Raw genomic sequence first — 15546 nt, forward strand, 5'->3', positions numbered from 1 at the left:
AAACCCCATAAACTAAACCACCGTTCTTATTCCTTTAAAAGGCGCTGATGAATATCTTTTCTGTTGTGCACTCTCGAATGGAAGCTAAACATTTCCTACGAGAAGCTGCAGACGACCTGTATAACTTTGCACCAACGTTACGGCATCTCGAACTATGATTATAATTCCAAGATGTGTGCCTCACGGTGTTTCTGAACCTCCTTGCTGTGGAGGTGAGAAGAAAGACTGAAAGCACAGACGCGCATGGCAACAACCGCGTCCGCCGAAGCCAAGACGCCGGCTGAAACAACAGATACACTTCCGCGCATACTTTCTCCAAGTTTATATATGCCATTTCAGCTACCCCCTATTTGGAGTCAGTGACGCTTAGCAATTCAGCTAAAATAATTCAGTTAATTATAGCATTGGACACAGATCCGAGTCATAGGTGCTCGCATCGAGGTTGCATGTGTCTTTTAATGGAAAACTCGAACAGCTCACATCATTTTAAAAGCACGCTTGATTGAACTACTGGAATGTTGTTCGACAAGTCAAAGAATACCATACACCCTTACACACCCTTGCACCCGACGGAGCTACAACCCCCTTGCACCCGTCCTGCTTTGAACGGTCCATAAGTGCATTAAAGGTGCTAACGTGCTCAGCGCATCCTTTTCCAAAAAATAAGAAAAAATGAGGGTGTGGTAAGAGTGCAGCCATGAGCACTACACCTTTAAGGGTCCAAATTTTTTTACTGTGTGCCCATTCCATTTCTTCTGACCCCGACTGAGACGTCGTTAACCCACGTTTTTCCCCACTCTGCCCTCTTGCTGTATATTAACATCACACCTATCATTTCCCTTTCCACAGCTCGGTGCGTTGTCTTTAAGTTGAATTTTTTTTCGTTATCGTTCGTTATCGTTTTCGTTAGCGCAGTGCAACTTAAACACGTTCTAAAGCGTATAAGAGAGCAGTACTGATGTAAGAAAAACTCCATATATTCCTCCGCAGGCTTTAAGGAAGGCAGTGGGTGGTTCGAACCAACTTTTTGTTCATGCGGCGTATTCTCAAATCGAACACTGGCCTGACGCATGATTACGGCGCATCATGACAAGGTGCTGAGGAGAGAGCGGCGCTTTTGTGCCAAGAGAAAGATCAATGTTTTTCCTTATAAATGACGAGAACTTCTTTACAGCCCTTTCCACTGCTATATAAAGCTCTTTATCATTCACTGATTTATTTTGTACCACGGTAGCCGAAGCTGCCTTTAGAGTAAGCCCAGTAAGCCCAGTACATCCAGTAAGCCCAGATGTCCAATGTAGACGTCGTGCCTCTAAATCAATGAATACTTGCACTGTGAGGTTGAAATAGTTTTCTCGTAGACACGTTACTTTAGACGGTGAAAAAAAAAAACAACGAAAAAATATTCGACAAGGCCGAAGTGGATTGCTGGGGATTAGGTTTGACCGAAGAGGTTCTTAATCATACCCCGAAGGACCAGTGCACAAACTTTTTTGCCATCCTCGAAAAGTGCTTTTTTGCTATAATAAAATGAAAGCCCTGACCTCAGAATCAAAATCTAATCATCCACTGCAGGCAGAATCCGCAACCGAGCCATGGAGAAGGTGGCACGGCTTGTGTCCTTTCCCTGCAAGTACGTATTGTTCGGCTGTTCGGAGAAGCTCCCTTCCTTGGAGAAGCCAGACCACGAGCTGTTCTGCAACTTCAGGTATGTTTCCCCTCACTTTGTGGTCTTCGTAGAGAAAAAGAGGCCGCTTTCTCTTTAAAGTTACACTTAGAAAAAAAATCATGTTTTTTTTCGTGAAATCATATCAACACCGATTATTACCGCGTAGTGAACAGAATGAGACTACTTGCACATAGCACAAAGCTTTACTAGGCGATGCGCCCGCAAAAGAACTGAATCACTCGGTGGCGGCGTAAGCAACAAGCGTGCTCGTCAATCGTTGAACTACGAATACGTGCTGCTAGCGGCATCGTTCAATTTAAAGCCGGCAAGGAAACTTCGAGATAACAGGTCAGAATCATCTAGAGTAATCTGGAAACACGTAGATGCAGCTGTTCATGGCTGTGAACAATCGAGATTAGACCGGTCGCTTCTCGCGTCATGAACAAAAATGATAACACCCCTTTTCTGCGGCTTTGCGCTAAAAGATACGCGGCATTACCCCCCTCTCAAGGAACATTGTCTCGATGCTTGAAAATGAAAATAAACACTGCGAATGTGAACTTCGAGTCCTTTTAGCGTTGATAATAAGGTTTAAGGGCAGCGGTAAAGCTTCAAGTCTGGCCGTGTCGTCGTCGTCGGTGGTGTCGTAGTTTTCGTCGTCGTCGTCGTAGGGGTCGTAGTCGTCGTAGGGGTCGTCGTCGTCGTCGTCGTCGTCGTAGGGGTCGCCGTCGTCGTAGGGGTCGCCGTCGTCGTAGGGGTCGCCGTCGTCGTAGGGGTCGTCGTAGTTCTCGTTGTAGTTGAGGGATAGTCTTGTGTTTTCGTCGATGGAGGATCTTAGTTCTTGCGCTCAGAAGAAACCTCACCTCCAGAGGCTGCTTTATTCAGTTTAACCTTTCGGGGGCTGGGGGAGCGTCCACGCACTGCGTAGCCTCGGCTGGGAGATACATAGCGCGGTGACGATGGCGACGGGGAACGTGATAGGCGGCTCGGCGATAAGCATTCTTCCGGACGCAAAAACTCTTCGATTTAGGCTGGTCGCTGGCCGGGTCGGGTTCGTGGGGCGTCATAAGAGAACCCTCGGATGCCCATTCTCCTGTATGGGCAGTACCGGAGAATGTGACGGGCATCTCCGCAGTGGAAGCATAGTGGGCGGCGCTGGTCGGGAGTTATCCACTCGTCGCATTTCCTAGGCCGTGTGCGACGCTCGTAGGACGGGCGAGGTGGGGCGAGAGGGCGGCGCTCCAGCGCAGCTAGCTAATTTCGATAGGGGCTTGGGTCCCGTCGTCGAGGTACAGGACGGCGCACTGCTGCGGCGTAAGTCATGGCTCGAGGCTCCAGAGGCTGCGTGGTAGACTGGAGTCAGGTCTTCCGGTGAATAACTCAAAGGGCTGGCGTCACGACTTGCAGGGGTTGTCCGGTACCTGGAAGGCTACACAGCACCTCCACCAGATGTCACGTTGTAGTGACGGCCGTCCAGCGGTCAGGAAGACACCAGAAAGACTTGCAAACGAAGCTCTTTATTTTGGCTGATATGCGCCAGCAAAAGAACTGAATCACTGGTGGCGGCGTAAGCAACAAGCGTGCTCGTCAATCGTCGAACTACGAATACCCGCTGCTAGCGGCATCGTTCAATTTAAAGCCGGCAAGGAAACTTCGAGATAACAGGTCAGGATCATCTAGAGTAATCTGGAAACACGTAGATGCAGCTGTTCATGGCTGTGAACAATCGAGATTAGACCGGTCGCTTCTCGCGTCATGAACAAAAATGATAACACCCCTTTTCTGCGGCTTTGCGCTAAAAGATACGCGGCAATGTGGTTTTCATAAATATAGCATCAGGCTAGAAAAGTTCGTACCTGTTAGAAAACAGATAGGGTCGCCGGATATTTGATAATTGTAGCCCCTGCCTTCGTCATATACATTTCCGCCCCTAGTTCTATTCTGCTTCACTTCACTAAAACGCACCAAAAGAGATGAAGGAAAGACAACACTATGCTACCGCTGCCAACGACCTGTCGGTCATATTAAAGTTTAGGCCCTCTTAAAACCGTCGTTCTAGCGCATGCCTGCAGTACTGATCCTTGCAAAGCGTGCAAACTACACCAAGGTAATGTCTTATAGAAAAATAGGCGTTATAGGTACGCCGGACAGATGCATTCCTGCTTGCATATCTACAACGGCGATCCTATAATGGAAAGTGTTTGCGCAGGTGTAATATGCTGACTAATTATTCCGTGCCGAAAGCATGTGCGGGCGCTATGATCTAGACGGAACACCGTGCCAGTTAAAAAAAAGAAATCTGAAGTCACATTTTTTGGGATTATGTTTCTAAAAGCATTTAAAGTGCAACTTAAGTCCTGATACAGAAAACCAAGAAACCAAAGGTCATTTGCTGAGGCAGTTTGCCTTCATCTACTTCAAAATTTCTCAGACCCTGCCCTTGCGTTCTGGGTTCGGACACCTGTGCCTGGCAGGGTTCGCTTTACGAACTCATCCCTCACATCGAGAAGAGACACACATTTGTCCCCAGATTTCAAGGTGAGTAGAATGGAAACGCACTTTATATTAGTGACTTATAGCATACCTGAATCGTGCTGAATGGGGCGTGTACCAGATACCGCTGGTCTCCCGATGCTGCGTGCACAGTACTGGCCTTCTTCACGTAGTTTTAACGTATGCGCACCTCTCACGCGACTCCTCTGATAAAAATTGGCACTATTGTGCCTGCGGCTCGCTAAAACTCCCTAAAAAGGGCACCGAGTGCCACGCATTTTCACAAATCCAATATTCCGCATTTGGGATACGTTAACCCCTGACAAGCTTTATATGCAAGATATGCTTATGTGTTCAGGTTGGATCTTCGGTCATGGTGTCAATCGTGGAAGCCAAGGCAATCGTTGCAGGGGAGTTAGTTTGCGCAATCAGGTTTAACAGTGCGTACAGGGTCACTAAGTAAAACATGATTTAAAGTATTTTCTTTGCGAATATTGATTCTGATGCTGTTTTTGAGGTTGCTTTGTCTTTTCAGGAGCAAAAAAAGCACTTTTTGCAAAGAAATTAGCGGTTAGCGTTAGAGGGTTAGCGTTGTATTATTGGAGGTAACTGCTGTCAGACATATCGGAGAAAAGATGACCAGGCATAGCGGATAAAAGAGTGAAATAAAAATTGGCAGAGGCTTAGCTTGGTTGAGCCCGGAAGGTTGCGAAAGCAAATTACGAGCAACTTTTGCGACTCAAGTAGTGAAAGGCGAAAGCCTGAGTGCTGCACAGAACGCCGGAATTAGCTTAAAGTGCTTTTGAGGTGTCCACTAAACCACAGAGTTGGTAAGGCGCCTTTCCTTTCCTCCAAATCAACGCTGTCTACAACGCTGTCTATGTCGGAGCGCGGTGGAATTAGCTTAAAATGTTATTGAGGTGTCCACTATACCACAATGGTGCGGGATAGGCTCTCCGAATACTTGGAACAACTAAGACACTATGTTCGGCTTTCGCCCACATAAGTCGGCACAGGACATACTCCTCCTACTCAACAGAGACATAATACAACCAGTTGAACATCCACATAATGACAAGGTCGTCCTTGCCTTGGACTTGAAAGGAGCCTTCGACAATATCAAACACAGCGTCATACTGACACACCTCAATGAGACCCACTGTGGCCGCAACACTTTCAACTATATCAAAGACTTTCTCACCCATCTAGCAGCATTAATCAAAATCCAAGAGGCAGAATACGGTCTGTATCAAATGGGTACGCGGGGGACACCACAAGGCGCGGTGCTATCCCCCCTACTGTTTAATTTGGCGATGCTACATCTCCCGGACCAGTTGCAGGGTATTGAAGGCATACGGCATGCGCTGTATGCCGATGATATCACTGTCTGGGCCACAGAGGGAAACTTAGGGCGCATGGAGGAATGCCTGCAAACAGCCGCTCACGTAGTGGATCGCTACGCAGGGCACTGTGGTCTCCAATGCGCACCCAGCAAATCTGAATTTGTACACCTTAGGGCATCACCTAAGGACAATACCAAAATACATCTCTCCTTAACAAGTGGCCCCATACATGAGGCCAAAGAGATTCGAATACTCGGACTCTTCATCAATAACCAAAGAAGAGTAGACACAACATTGCACAAGCTCCGCAAAATTGGAGACCAGGTGGGCCGTATGGTCCGTCGCGTCTCCACTAAGAGAGGGGGTTTGCGAAGCAGGGATGCAGTTCGGCCGGCCCATGCTTTCGTAATCAGCCTAATTCTCTATTCGGTCCCTTATCTACACTTGCGGAAGCACGACGAAGACAAAGTTGAGGTAATACTCCGTAAAATGATGAAGAGGGCACTTGACCTTCCTGTCTCCACCTCCAATGTGAGACTTCTTGCATTGGGAGTGTGAACACCTTTCAGGAGCTCAAGGAAGCCCATCTCACCAATCAATACACGAGGCTATCCCAAACGAAGTCGGGCCGGGACTTGCTAGCCCGGCTTCACATCCAACACGATTTCCACATTCAGGAGCGTGTCCGAGTGCCCGAACTCTGGAGACGCGCCGTCAGAGTTCGACCCCTCCCCACTACGATGGATAAGGAAGACCATAGTGGTCGTCGCCAGGCTAGGGCGGAAGCCTTAGCGCGCCACTATGGCAACAAGCAAGGTGTCTACTACGTAGATGTAGCCGGGCCGACCCACGGGGGGTGGTACACGGCCGCGGTCATACATCAAGAAATAGAGGTGGATGGGCTCTCCTTTCGAGCCCCAGGCACAACGCAAGCTGAAGAGGTTGCTATCGCCCTAGCTGCTTCTGATACCAAATCAAAACACATCATAACAGACTCGCGTTCGGCGTGTAAAAATTATGAGGCTGGCTGGATAACTCCACTAGCTGAACGAATACTAAGGAACTGCAGCCGAGACACCGATCCCACTCCCCGCTGCATAGTTTGGACTCCGGGCCATCAGGGCCTAGCAGGAAACGAAGCTGCAGACGCGGCGGCCCGAGCACTCATTCACCGGGCGTTCCCATTGGCTCCTGAGCACCTGAAACCTGAAGGTGGCTCTTTACTCTCGTTCAAAGACATAACATCTTATTATAAGGATAGGCACCGCGTGTACCCAGCCGCTGCAAAGGGACTGGGGAAAGCAAACGAACGCGTTCTACTTAGACTATTCACTAACACAATGCTGTGCCCGGCAGTATTAAAACACTTCGATCCCGCGTTCACTGGCAGGTGCAAACACTGTGGCGAGGTGGCTGACACCTACCACATGGTTTGGGCTTGCCAGCGCAACTCAGCTCTCTCCCCCCACCCCAACCCTACCAGAGAGGAATGGGAGGCGGCCCTGCTTGGCTGCTCCGACCTTCACGCCCAAAAGGCTTTGGACAAGAGGGCTAAGCTGGCGGCTTCGACCAATGGGGTCCCGGAATAGGGACTCCACCCATTGCGGGGCTCTTTAAGAGAGCCTCACCTCTTTTATTAAATAAAGGCTTTTCATCATCATCATACCACAGAGTTGATAAAACGCCTTTGCTTTCCTCGAAATGAACGCAGTCCCCACTCTTACTGCCTGGGATCTGCGGCGCTCCGTGGCTACCGCTGGGCCGAGCCGACGAACTCACTTGGTAGCTCAGATTTCACCTCGGTATGACGTCACAGACGCGAGCGCCTCCACGCGTCATCGAACTGGAGGCAGTCTAAGGTCAAACGTGACTACCGCCGGGACCACGGTGAAGGCTCAAAACCTAGCGTAGTATTGCTTTCGCAATAATACAGCAATTTTCCCTCATCACTTTGTGAGAATGCGAAAGTGACAGTGCGTGATAGAGCGTCTCGTGCACAGTTACCGCTGATGAAACACTTGTTATGCGCTTCTGTTTTAATGTGAAACAGCCTTTCCCTCCACAGGAGAGCGCATTGTGATCTGCGCGGGTGGTTTCAACCGTCCTGAGCCCTTCGGTTGGGTGGCCCTGCAATCTTGCTTCCGCCATCACTTCGTGGTGCAGATGAGGAAGTACCAGCACGGATTCCCGCTCATGGAGCATCGCTTCTTCGCCGCTGTACAGCTGGTCGGCCCACGGAGGGAGGCTCTGAAGTTCGTCTGCCGCTTCGAGCTCAGAAACCGATACCAGCGCCTAGCGTTGGACGCCATGGCCCACAGTGTCCACGATAGCATTGCCCCGACACAAAACGGCAATGGAATCACCCTCGAAATGGACACCGTCAAAATGTTCGCTGACGGCAGCAACTTGAACATCGCCGTGAGCATCTACACGGCTATCGGCTCACGACAGAGGGCTTCGTGACAGCCTCTCGGTGCTTTACAAGAGAAGATCATCTGGGGAGGCCACTGACAAATTCCTATCTTGTAGACACGCAAAACAACATCTAAGTAGAAGTTTGGGCACCGCGTGTGATTGTTCTGTATTGTTGGTTTGTGTATATATATTTAAACCTGTGACGATAAAAATCTTTAGCTGCGAGGAAGCGCTGTGGCCTCTTTTGTGTCCTTGTTTGCTAGAGTTTGAAATATTCTACAACGTACGAGAGAAAAAGATCAAACTGGGATGGTCACTGATTTCTGCTTACAATTGTGTACTCAGTAAGGATTCATTGAAACGATGTTTCTGTAGTGAAACTAGGAATGAGAGGAAATAAATAGGCAACGACATCAAAGCACTCAGAACCGAAATACTACCGCTAAAACCGCAGGACGAAGACCTGAAAGCTGAAAATCAGGGCCTAGAGTAGAGTAGAAGAACTAAGAGGAATAAAAGAGTTAAATTAGAAAGCAAACGTGCGCCTAAAGGTCTAGTGTGTGGCGGCGATTGTCACAATGAGAGGGGAAGTTGTGGGAGAAGAGGTTGCTGGTTTCGATATAGACATCTAGACATACTAGACACATTACATACATTATTATCTAACATTATATAACATTAGACATAATAACAGCTTAGACGTTAAGGTTGTGGTGCGCGGAAAGCGACGAAGAGGAAGATTGATATCACCGAAATGGGCAATGAAGGAACAGAGCTATAGCCAGAACCCTGCACCGAGGTTAAGCGTTCATCGTCAGCTAGTGTCATACCACCATAATTCAGAGCCACATGAAAATTGTCTTGGATGAAATTACTCATTGTACCATTTACTCATGCCTCATCCCATTCCACGGCTATCTTAAGAGCTGGCTCTAAAGAACGCGCCACATTACGCGAGCGCCTATAATTATTTTCGGGCTTCACATCAAACATTATAAGGCCTATTAAACTCTTCTAACGGCTGCAATCATCAGCTCTGCTGTGCTTACACTAAAGCTAGCCATTCAACAGCACTCACCTGGAATGAGCTGTAGCGAGCGGGAAGCTCTTCATTTTGGGTCCGATTCCCTCTCACGAACGAGTACATGCTATTCTAGATATTCGGAAGATAGGGGGCGAAACTCAATCTCTCGCGCACTTCGAAACGAACACATCTCAGACTGCATTATCTTCACAGGTTAGAGCACATCGCACATGAGAAGTTCGACATTGGAAGCGGTGACTGACGAGGTGCGGGCCGAGTTACCGTTTAGACGCCTGTAATCAGTCAGGTAATCAAGACACCTGTAGCATACCGTGTACCGCGTTAACCTCACTTCTACCGGAGTACCTGGAGCCCGCGCGCAGCAAATGCGCATGCGCAAATTGCCTTGACGGCGCCAGATGGCGCCGAATACGCGGAAGCTGTGCTCGCGCCCGCAGCGTCGGAACCAATCAGCGCGTGTTCACCGCCAGTGGGCGCGCTCCCGGTACTCCGGTAACGGTAGCGGTAACGCGGTACGCAGTATGCTAAAGGTGTTCAAACACCTTTAGCAGACACCATTAGCATACCGTGGGGTCGACTCAGGTGCTCTCTTGGGGTGCCCGGTCCCACCTTTTGCCAAAAAAAAAAATGGCTGAGGCTTAGCTAAGGTTAAGCCTAGTCAGATGCGAAGCATATTGATGGCTAGGCTTGGTAATAGATGGCTTTCCTTTTGTAGAACGTTGTCGCCGAGCCGCATATTGAGCACGCCGCTTAGCCAGACGTTCATCCCGCTCTTCGTCGGTCTCTGTGGCACGCTGAAGCTTTCGCTTCTCGTTCAAATCAGCCCTGCTTCTAGGCGGCATCCCAACACCTGGCCGCCTCGTAAGTGCCCGCAGAGCGAGGCAAGCTCAGCTTTATACCGCTGCTGTAGCGTCACGTGGTCAGCTGCAGCGCCTCTGATGTGTAGCCTCCACCGCCGCGGCCGACCGCGCGAGCCGGCAGCCCATTTCTCCTCTGCTGTGACATCATGTTGTCACGTGGTGTCACGTGGTCACGCTAAAGGTCAATGGTAGCTCCACCGCCGCGCTCGACGGGCTGTAGTGTAGCTCTAGTAATATGCTTCGCATAAAACTGCGGACTACTACGACCTCCAAATTATTTAGCCAGTATGAATGACTTCGGTCATCTCGGCGCCTCTCGAGCCATTACACGGACTACGCTGCTTCTACCCTATCAACTGACACGCTGGCCTCATGGCGTGCGGTTTCCAGCTGTACTCATGTGCTTCATGTGTTTTCAATGTTTCAACGGTGGTGTAATAGAAGTAGCGATAGTGAAATAGTCTTTACGGCAGGGTGATGAGAAGGATGCCCTTTTTCAGTGCATTGTTTTGCGCAAGAGCCCATTGGTGTTTAAATAAGGTGCGACGCAGAAACAAAACTGCGATTTTTTGCGTAATACGCTTGGTTGAACTTTGGCGGAATGCGGAGTGACAGCTCATGGCCGCTATGTGGTGCGGAAGGTCGTTCCGGTCGGCTTGCGTCCTAGGTAAGAATTACGTCTAAAGGGTCGCTGTCGGATGCGATAAGAAATGCGTAAAGTAGCTGCGCAGATGTACGGTTCCTGATGAACTTATGGTGAAGACAAAAACTATAAATGCGACGTCGAAATGAAAGCAGCCGCAGATAAGATTCAGATTCTAAGGATGAAATGATGAAATGCTGACTTTCCGTGAGCAACAAGAAGCTACGAATCTAGTTGCCTTGTTTTGAAGCTTCTTGCAATCATTAGCGAGATGCACTTAATACAAAGGGGAACAAAAGTTTACAACTGGTAGCGAGGTTCTGCGAGTGTTAGGGAAATACGTCTGCTTAAGTCAGCTAGCCACTGCAAATACCGAGCGCCATAGTTTGGAGGGGAAACTAACACGTTGGAAGGGGAATGCAGGGTAAGAGAGAAAGGGGAGACAGGAAAGGAGATCATTTTCACGTTCCCATAGGCCATTACTAACTGGGTACACAAGGCATACACTGAAAGTTTGCAACCTTGAACTCATTCCTGATTCCTTCAAGAACTTGGAAAACGTCTTCACAGCTGTCGTCTGCGATGAGGGTTTAGTCCAAGGATCCATAATCTTGGCTTCAGCAAGGGGCCTATGATCTAAGCGGCGGAGAGTTGCAGCCAGGAGGACACGCTCAAAACAAGGGCAGTCACAAAATAGATGCTCAATTGTATATTCGCATCCGCAGTTGTAAGACGCAAGTGAGTCGAGCTGCCATTGGGATTAAGTGGGAGTAGGCATTTGTATGCGTCACTCCCAGCCACAGGCGAGACAACAGCGTATCATTGAAGCGGAAAAGGCCGGGAGATGAAGCAAGGGGTCGAGGCGGTTCAGACGCCATTCCGAGTTCCCAAGGGCAGACCATGACACTAAAATCCTATTTTGGCCAAGCGATGGAAGTTGCTTTGCTGCATCTCCTCCTGTCAGTGGCATCCTGACAATTCTCACACAGCCGTGCGCCGATCGAGCTACATCTTCAGCAATGCGACCGTGTCCTGGTAGCCACTGGAAGATGATATTATTACCCTCTTCCTGTGACTGATGTGGAAGGTGTATTATCTCCGCTGCAGGTTGTTCGTGATAGCCATTGCGTAAAGTGGATTTGAGATATTGTAGGGCAAGTTTTCAATCTCGGAACAGTGCCTGTTTGTGGGGTGTTCATGCACCGATGTACTGTACAGCCGCACGGAGAGCGGAGAGGTTGATGAGTAATTAGCTGGTGAATACTGGTCTATCTCGCAGGAATGACAGGTCACAAGCTCAACTAGTAGATGAGACCGAGCCATCTGTATATACATGAGTGCGGTCATATATTCAGCGTGGAGTAGGCCGGGTGCCAGCTGTCTAAGGGCGGGCGTCGATACCCTCCGCTTCTTCCTATACGAAATTACTTCAGAGAAAGTCCTTGCAGAGCTTGACTTGAACTTTCCGAGACATTCTTTGCATTGCATATCGAACAGTTTTTTTTTTTTAGTGACAATGTTCTCCTGTTCTTTTGTTTTGCTGGTCGGTGAGAATTCCTACTATAGGGAATGTATAACGAGCCTATACGCGAATAATTTTCGTAGGCACCTTTCGCGGCACCCAAAGGGACACCCTGTAGGAAAACCCCTTTGTTCCACTGGCTTTGTCATTGCCACACCGATGCACTGTCACGAGGTCACTTACGATCGCAATCAGAAGGAGAACACCTCTGCTCCTTTCAGTTATGCTCGGCTTACTTAAGCTCAGTTTACTTATCTCCAGACTTGTACCTAGGGCCGCCATTGTATGCGCTACAAAAAAATAAAAGATCTGATATAGTGCTGTGTCTAAGTTATTCAAGAAACAGAAGTGACCGCGGTTATGATTTTTGAGGCGCTCTGAACTGAGCTTTTTGTTTTATCTGTTACGCAAATTTCTGCTTGCCTTTAATTCTGAGACCGCAAGTGTCGCATTTGTAAAATATATGGGCAATTGCTTTCTGTGGTTAATGATTGCTTAAGCCTCCATCAACCAGGAATTCAGATTTACCATTTTTTTCAGCCAACAACTGAAAGGCAGGAAACGGGAATTCAGTTGCGTGGTTCTTTCATCGCGGTTCTTCCTTTTATTTCTTTGAAAACACGAAGTGGACTGGAACTATAGGAATGGTCCGTAAAGTAATTTATGAATCACCCACGGGTTCCTTTCTTTCCGTAAAGAAAACTTTAGCGACCGCAGCCATGAGCATCAGGATATCTTAAGGCGTGCGTAGGAATTTGAGCCCACATGAATACTTTTTTAACTACAGTCGGAGAAAACTGTGGGCTCTCCGTGAACCGCATATGGTTTCTGGGTACTGCTGAGCTGACAAGTGATCCTGAGTTGTCAATAAAACATGTCTATAGTGTTCGAATGGCGAGATTCTTGGACTCTAGCTGACATCACTCGTGGGCGTGTTCTCATTGAAGCACGGAACCTTCCAGAACACCGTTAGAGGCTTCGGTGCTGACGTCACGTCCGGCTATTGTGGGCAGCGCATGGTGTTTGATGAGGAATGGATTTTGCCAGTCCAAGGCTCCCCTCCTGACAGTTCAATGGGCTTTGGATTTGGAGATATGCTCTCGGCAGAGGAAATAAATTGCTAGAATGAAATACAGCTCAGTAAGGCATGTTGCCGGGCTAGTTGGTTTAGAATCTTGAAACTTGGAATAAAATCTTCTTGACGCAAATAATTTCACATAGAGACAATTTTCGTTGACACCTCGTCTCTTTTGTCTATCTGAAAGTATTTGCGCGAAGGGGTTTAATTCCTAGCGTTAAAATTGAAATTGGATAAACACTCTCTCTTGAAGGTAAATTTTCAGGGTATTTACCAAGAGGCTACGTTAATTCCCGAAGCAAGTCTCTGTAATGAAAGCCATAGAGTGGGTAAAGCGCCAGCGGAACCTGCTGAAAAAAAGCTGTATGATCCAATAAACTCATACCATATGTCATAGAAATATCATACAATTATCATTCCATTCAGACGAGATTATTATACAAATGTCATTAATTTCTGGGAAATCATGCATTTGTCATACAAATGCCATACAATATTGGACAAATTGTATGACATTTGTATCACGACACCTGTGTGAGGTTATTGCATCACACAGTTTTTTTTCAGCTCGACTGCTTAATATCAATAAACTGTTTACGTAACTGATCGCATACATGTTTCAATAAAGAACCTTTACCAATTTCGGAAATAACTGCCCAGGTTCTTCGTTCTGGTTAGTCTGCAATACTACTCGTGTTTAGAGAGTGGTAGCGCGGACATACAGCGCAATGACGTTTTCTGCTTATAAACTAAAATGGCAAACGCCTCAAGAAGTTGCAGCTTCTAGTAGGAGCCCCACTCATAGCGAGCGACAATCCTGAAAATAATTCAGTGTTTTCTCTCGTAAGAACACAGCACCGTAATGACGGAAGAATGATCAGAAACAACAATTTGCAATTCAAAATAAAAATAAGCGCTTTGCGTGCGGAAAACGTGAAGCCTGAGTAACTGATATGTCAGTTATCATGTACGTATGATTCAGATAATTGCATTTACATATAGGAGATGAGCTGATATCAGTGTCTCCCTTGGGCTCGTTTTGGAAAACTCTGCTTGCGGGGTAGTTTTTGTTACATCCGTGCCATTTTATTCTGTACTTCTGACACCTGTATGACAATATTCAACCATACATACAACGACCAGGGGAACACAAATGTCGGTTTTAGACGGTGACCAGTGTATTACCTGATGCACCTGTTGTTGCTACATGTATCGACACTTCGCAAACAGCACTTCTTTGCAGGGATGTAGGCGGGCGGCTATGCTTTGTAAAAGCTGATGCGGTGGAAAATGGCCAGACAGGGCTGTCAGTCAGCTGTTATTGATAAGGCATAAGGTTTAAATATAAGGTTTCATGGATAAGGTTTCAAATTTCACAACTTTTTGTTTTGAAGCACTAGCAAATGAAAGATAACTTGAAATAAAGAACCATATATGCAAGAAAGCAATTCAGCTGGCAAGGGTACGGAATAGACGGGCTCATTATGACATACGCACATACTTGTATTCTATGTGCTTATGTATATGCAATAAATGAGAAAGAAAGTTCAGTTGCTAGTCAGTGCCTTCATTTCCGTCCTCCATCTGTACTGGTCTGCTTGGTGCACTTTTCTTATGAATACCGAGCGGCACATTTGAACAGGTCTGCATTTGAACTTACCAAACCGTATTCTTGGAAACCGTATTCCGGGATGTGAAAAGGAAAATCGTAATTATGAGAGGAGGAAAGGTGCAGTGACTGTCTCATTCCAAAGAAACTCTTAAAACTCCTTGCGGAAAGGACTGAAGGAGGGAGTAAACATATTTTAAGCGAAAGAGGCGTGGCAGTGGAGGTTTCTGGATTAATACCGTCTACCTGATGTTATCTAACGTGCTCTGATGTAACACTGCGGACATGCATTCTTTTTTCTATTTCATCTCTGGGAAAAGACGGCCGAAGCGGCTGGTCATCCAACATTTCCGATCTCTGGAGCTGAACCTCAGCCACTGAGCCACTCTGTCGTTTGGTTGGTGAGGACGAGAAAGAAGAAGAGTATGGCGCTGACTGCTCACGTGTGACAGTGAACAAAAAAATTGTGAAGAAGAAGTTGACGGTGTGCGCCATTGGGATTCGTTAGGAGAACAAGCACCACCTCTGGTTCAACACTGGGCAGCGGCACTAAAGTGTGAAGCATCACAGAAAAGGAACAAGGACGCCACAAAAGAAGTTGTACGCCACCACCGTACCCTCCTAGGCCTGGTGTTATATCCTAAAAGCGGCATCGTAAACGTAAGTACCCTGCTCGTGCAGGGATGGGAAAGCTTCGCTGACACTCGTACTTTTTATATATGCAAACACCCGATCAAGGCAGTCTCGTATTCATTCATTGCTGCTTTTTATGTTTTAAGCATGAAATTCTTTTAGCTCCCGTTGTCGGCAGCGTGGTGACGTCTAGCCGAGACCGAGAGCCAACATCTGGGCACTGAATTTCACTCACC

The 15546-nt window shown here is 47.6% G+C and overlaps 1 protein-coding gene across 1 annotated transcript in view; it reads left to right on the plus strand.

Annotated features, from left to right (window-relative positions):
- LOC149348243 (uncharacterized) overlaps positions 1-7968 on the plus strand; it is a 72646-nt gene extending 64678 nt beyond the window's left edge. The window contains exons 8-9 of the mRNA XM_089541707.1: positions 4101-4207; positions 7571-7968. Of these exons, the coding sequence (XP_089397833.1) occupies positions 4101-4207; positions 7571-7968 (505 nt within the window). The remainder of the gene's footprint in view (positions 1-4100; positions 4208-7570) is intronic.
- Positions 7969-15546: the final 7578 nt, after the last annotated feature.

The sequence above is a fragment of the Amblyomma mixtum genome, chromosome 4 (genome assembly GCF_055824585.1).
Source record: "Amblyomma mixtum isolate Tamu chromosome 4, ASM5582458v1, whole genome shotgun sequence".
In the NCBI taxonomy this organism is placed as follows: Eukaryota; Metazoa; Arthropoda; class Arachnida; order Ixodida; family Ixodidae; genus Amblyomma; species Amblyomma mixtum.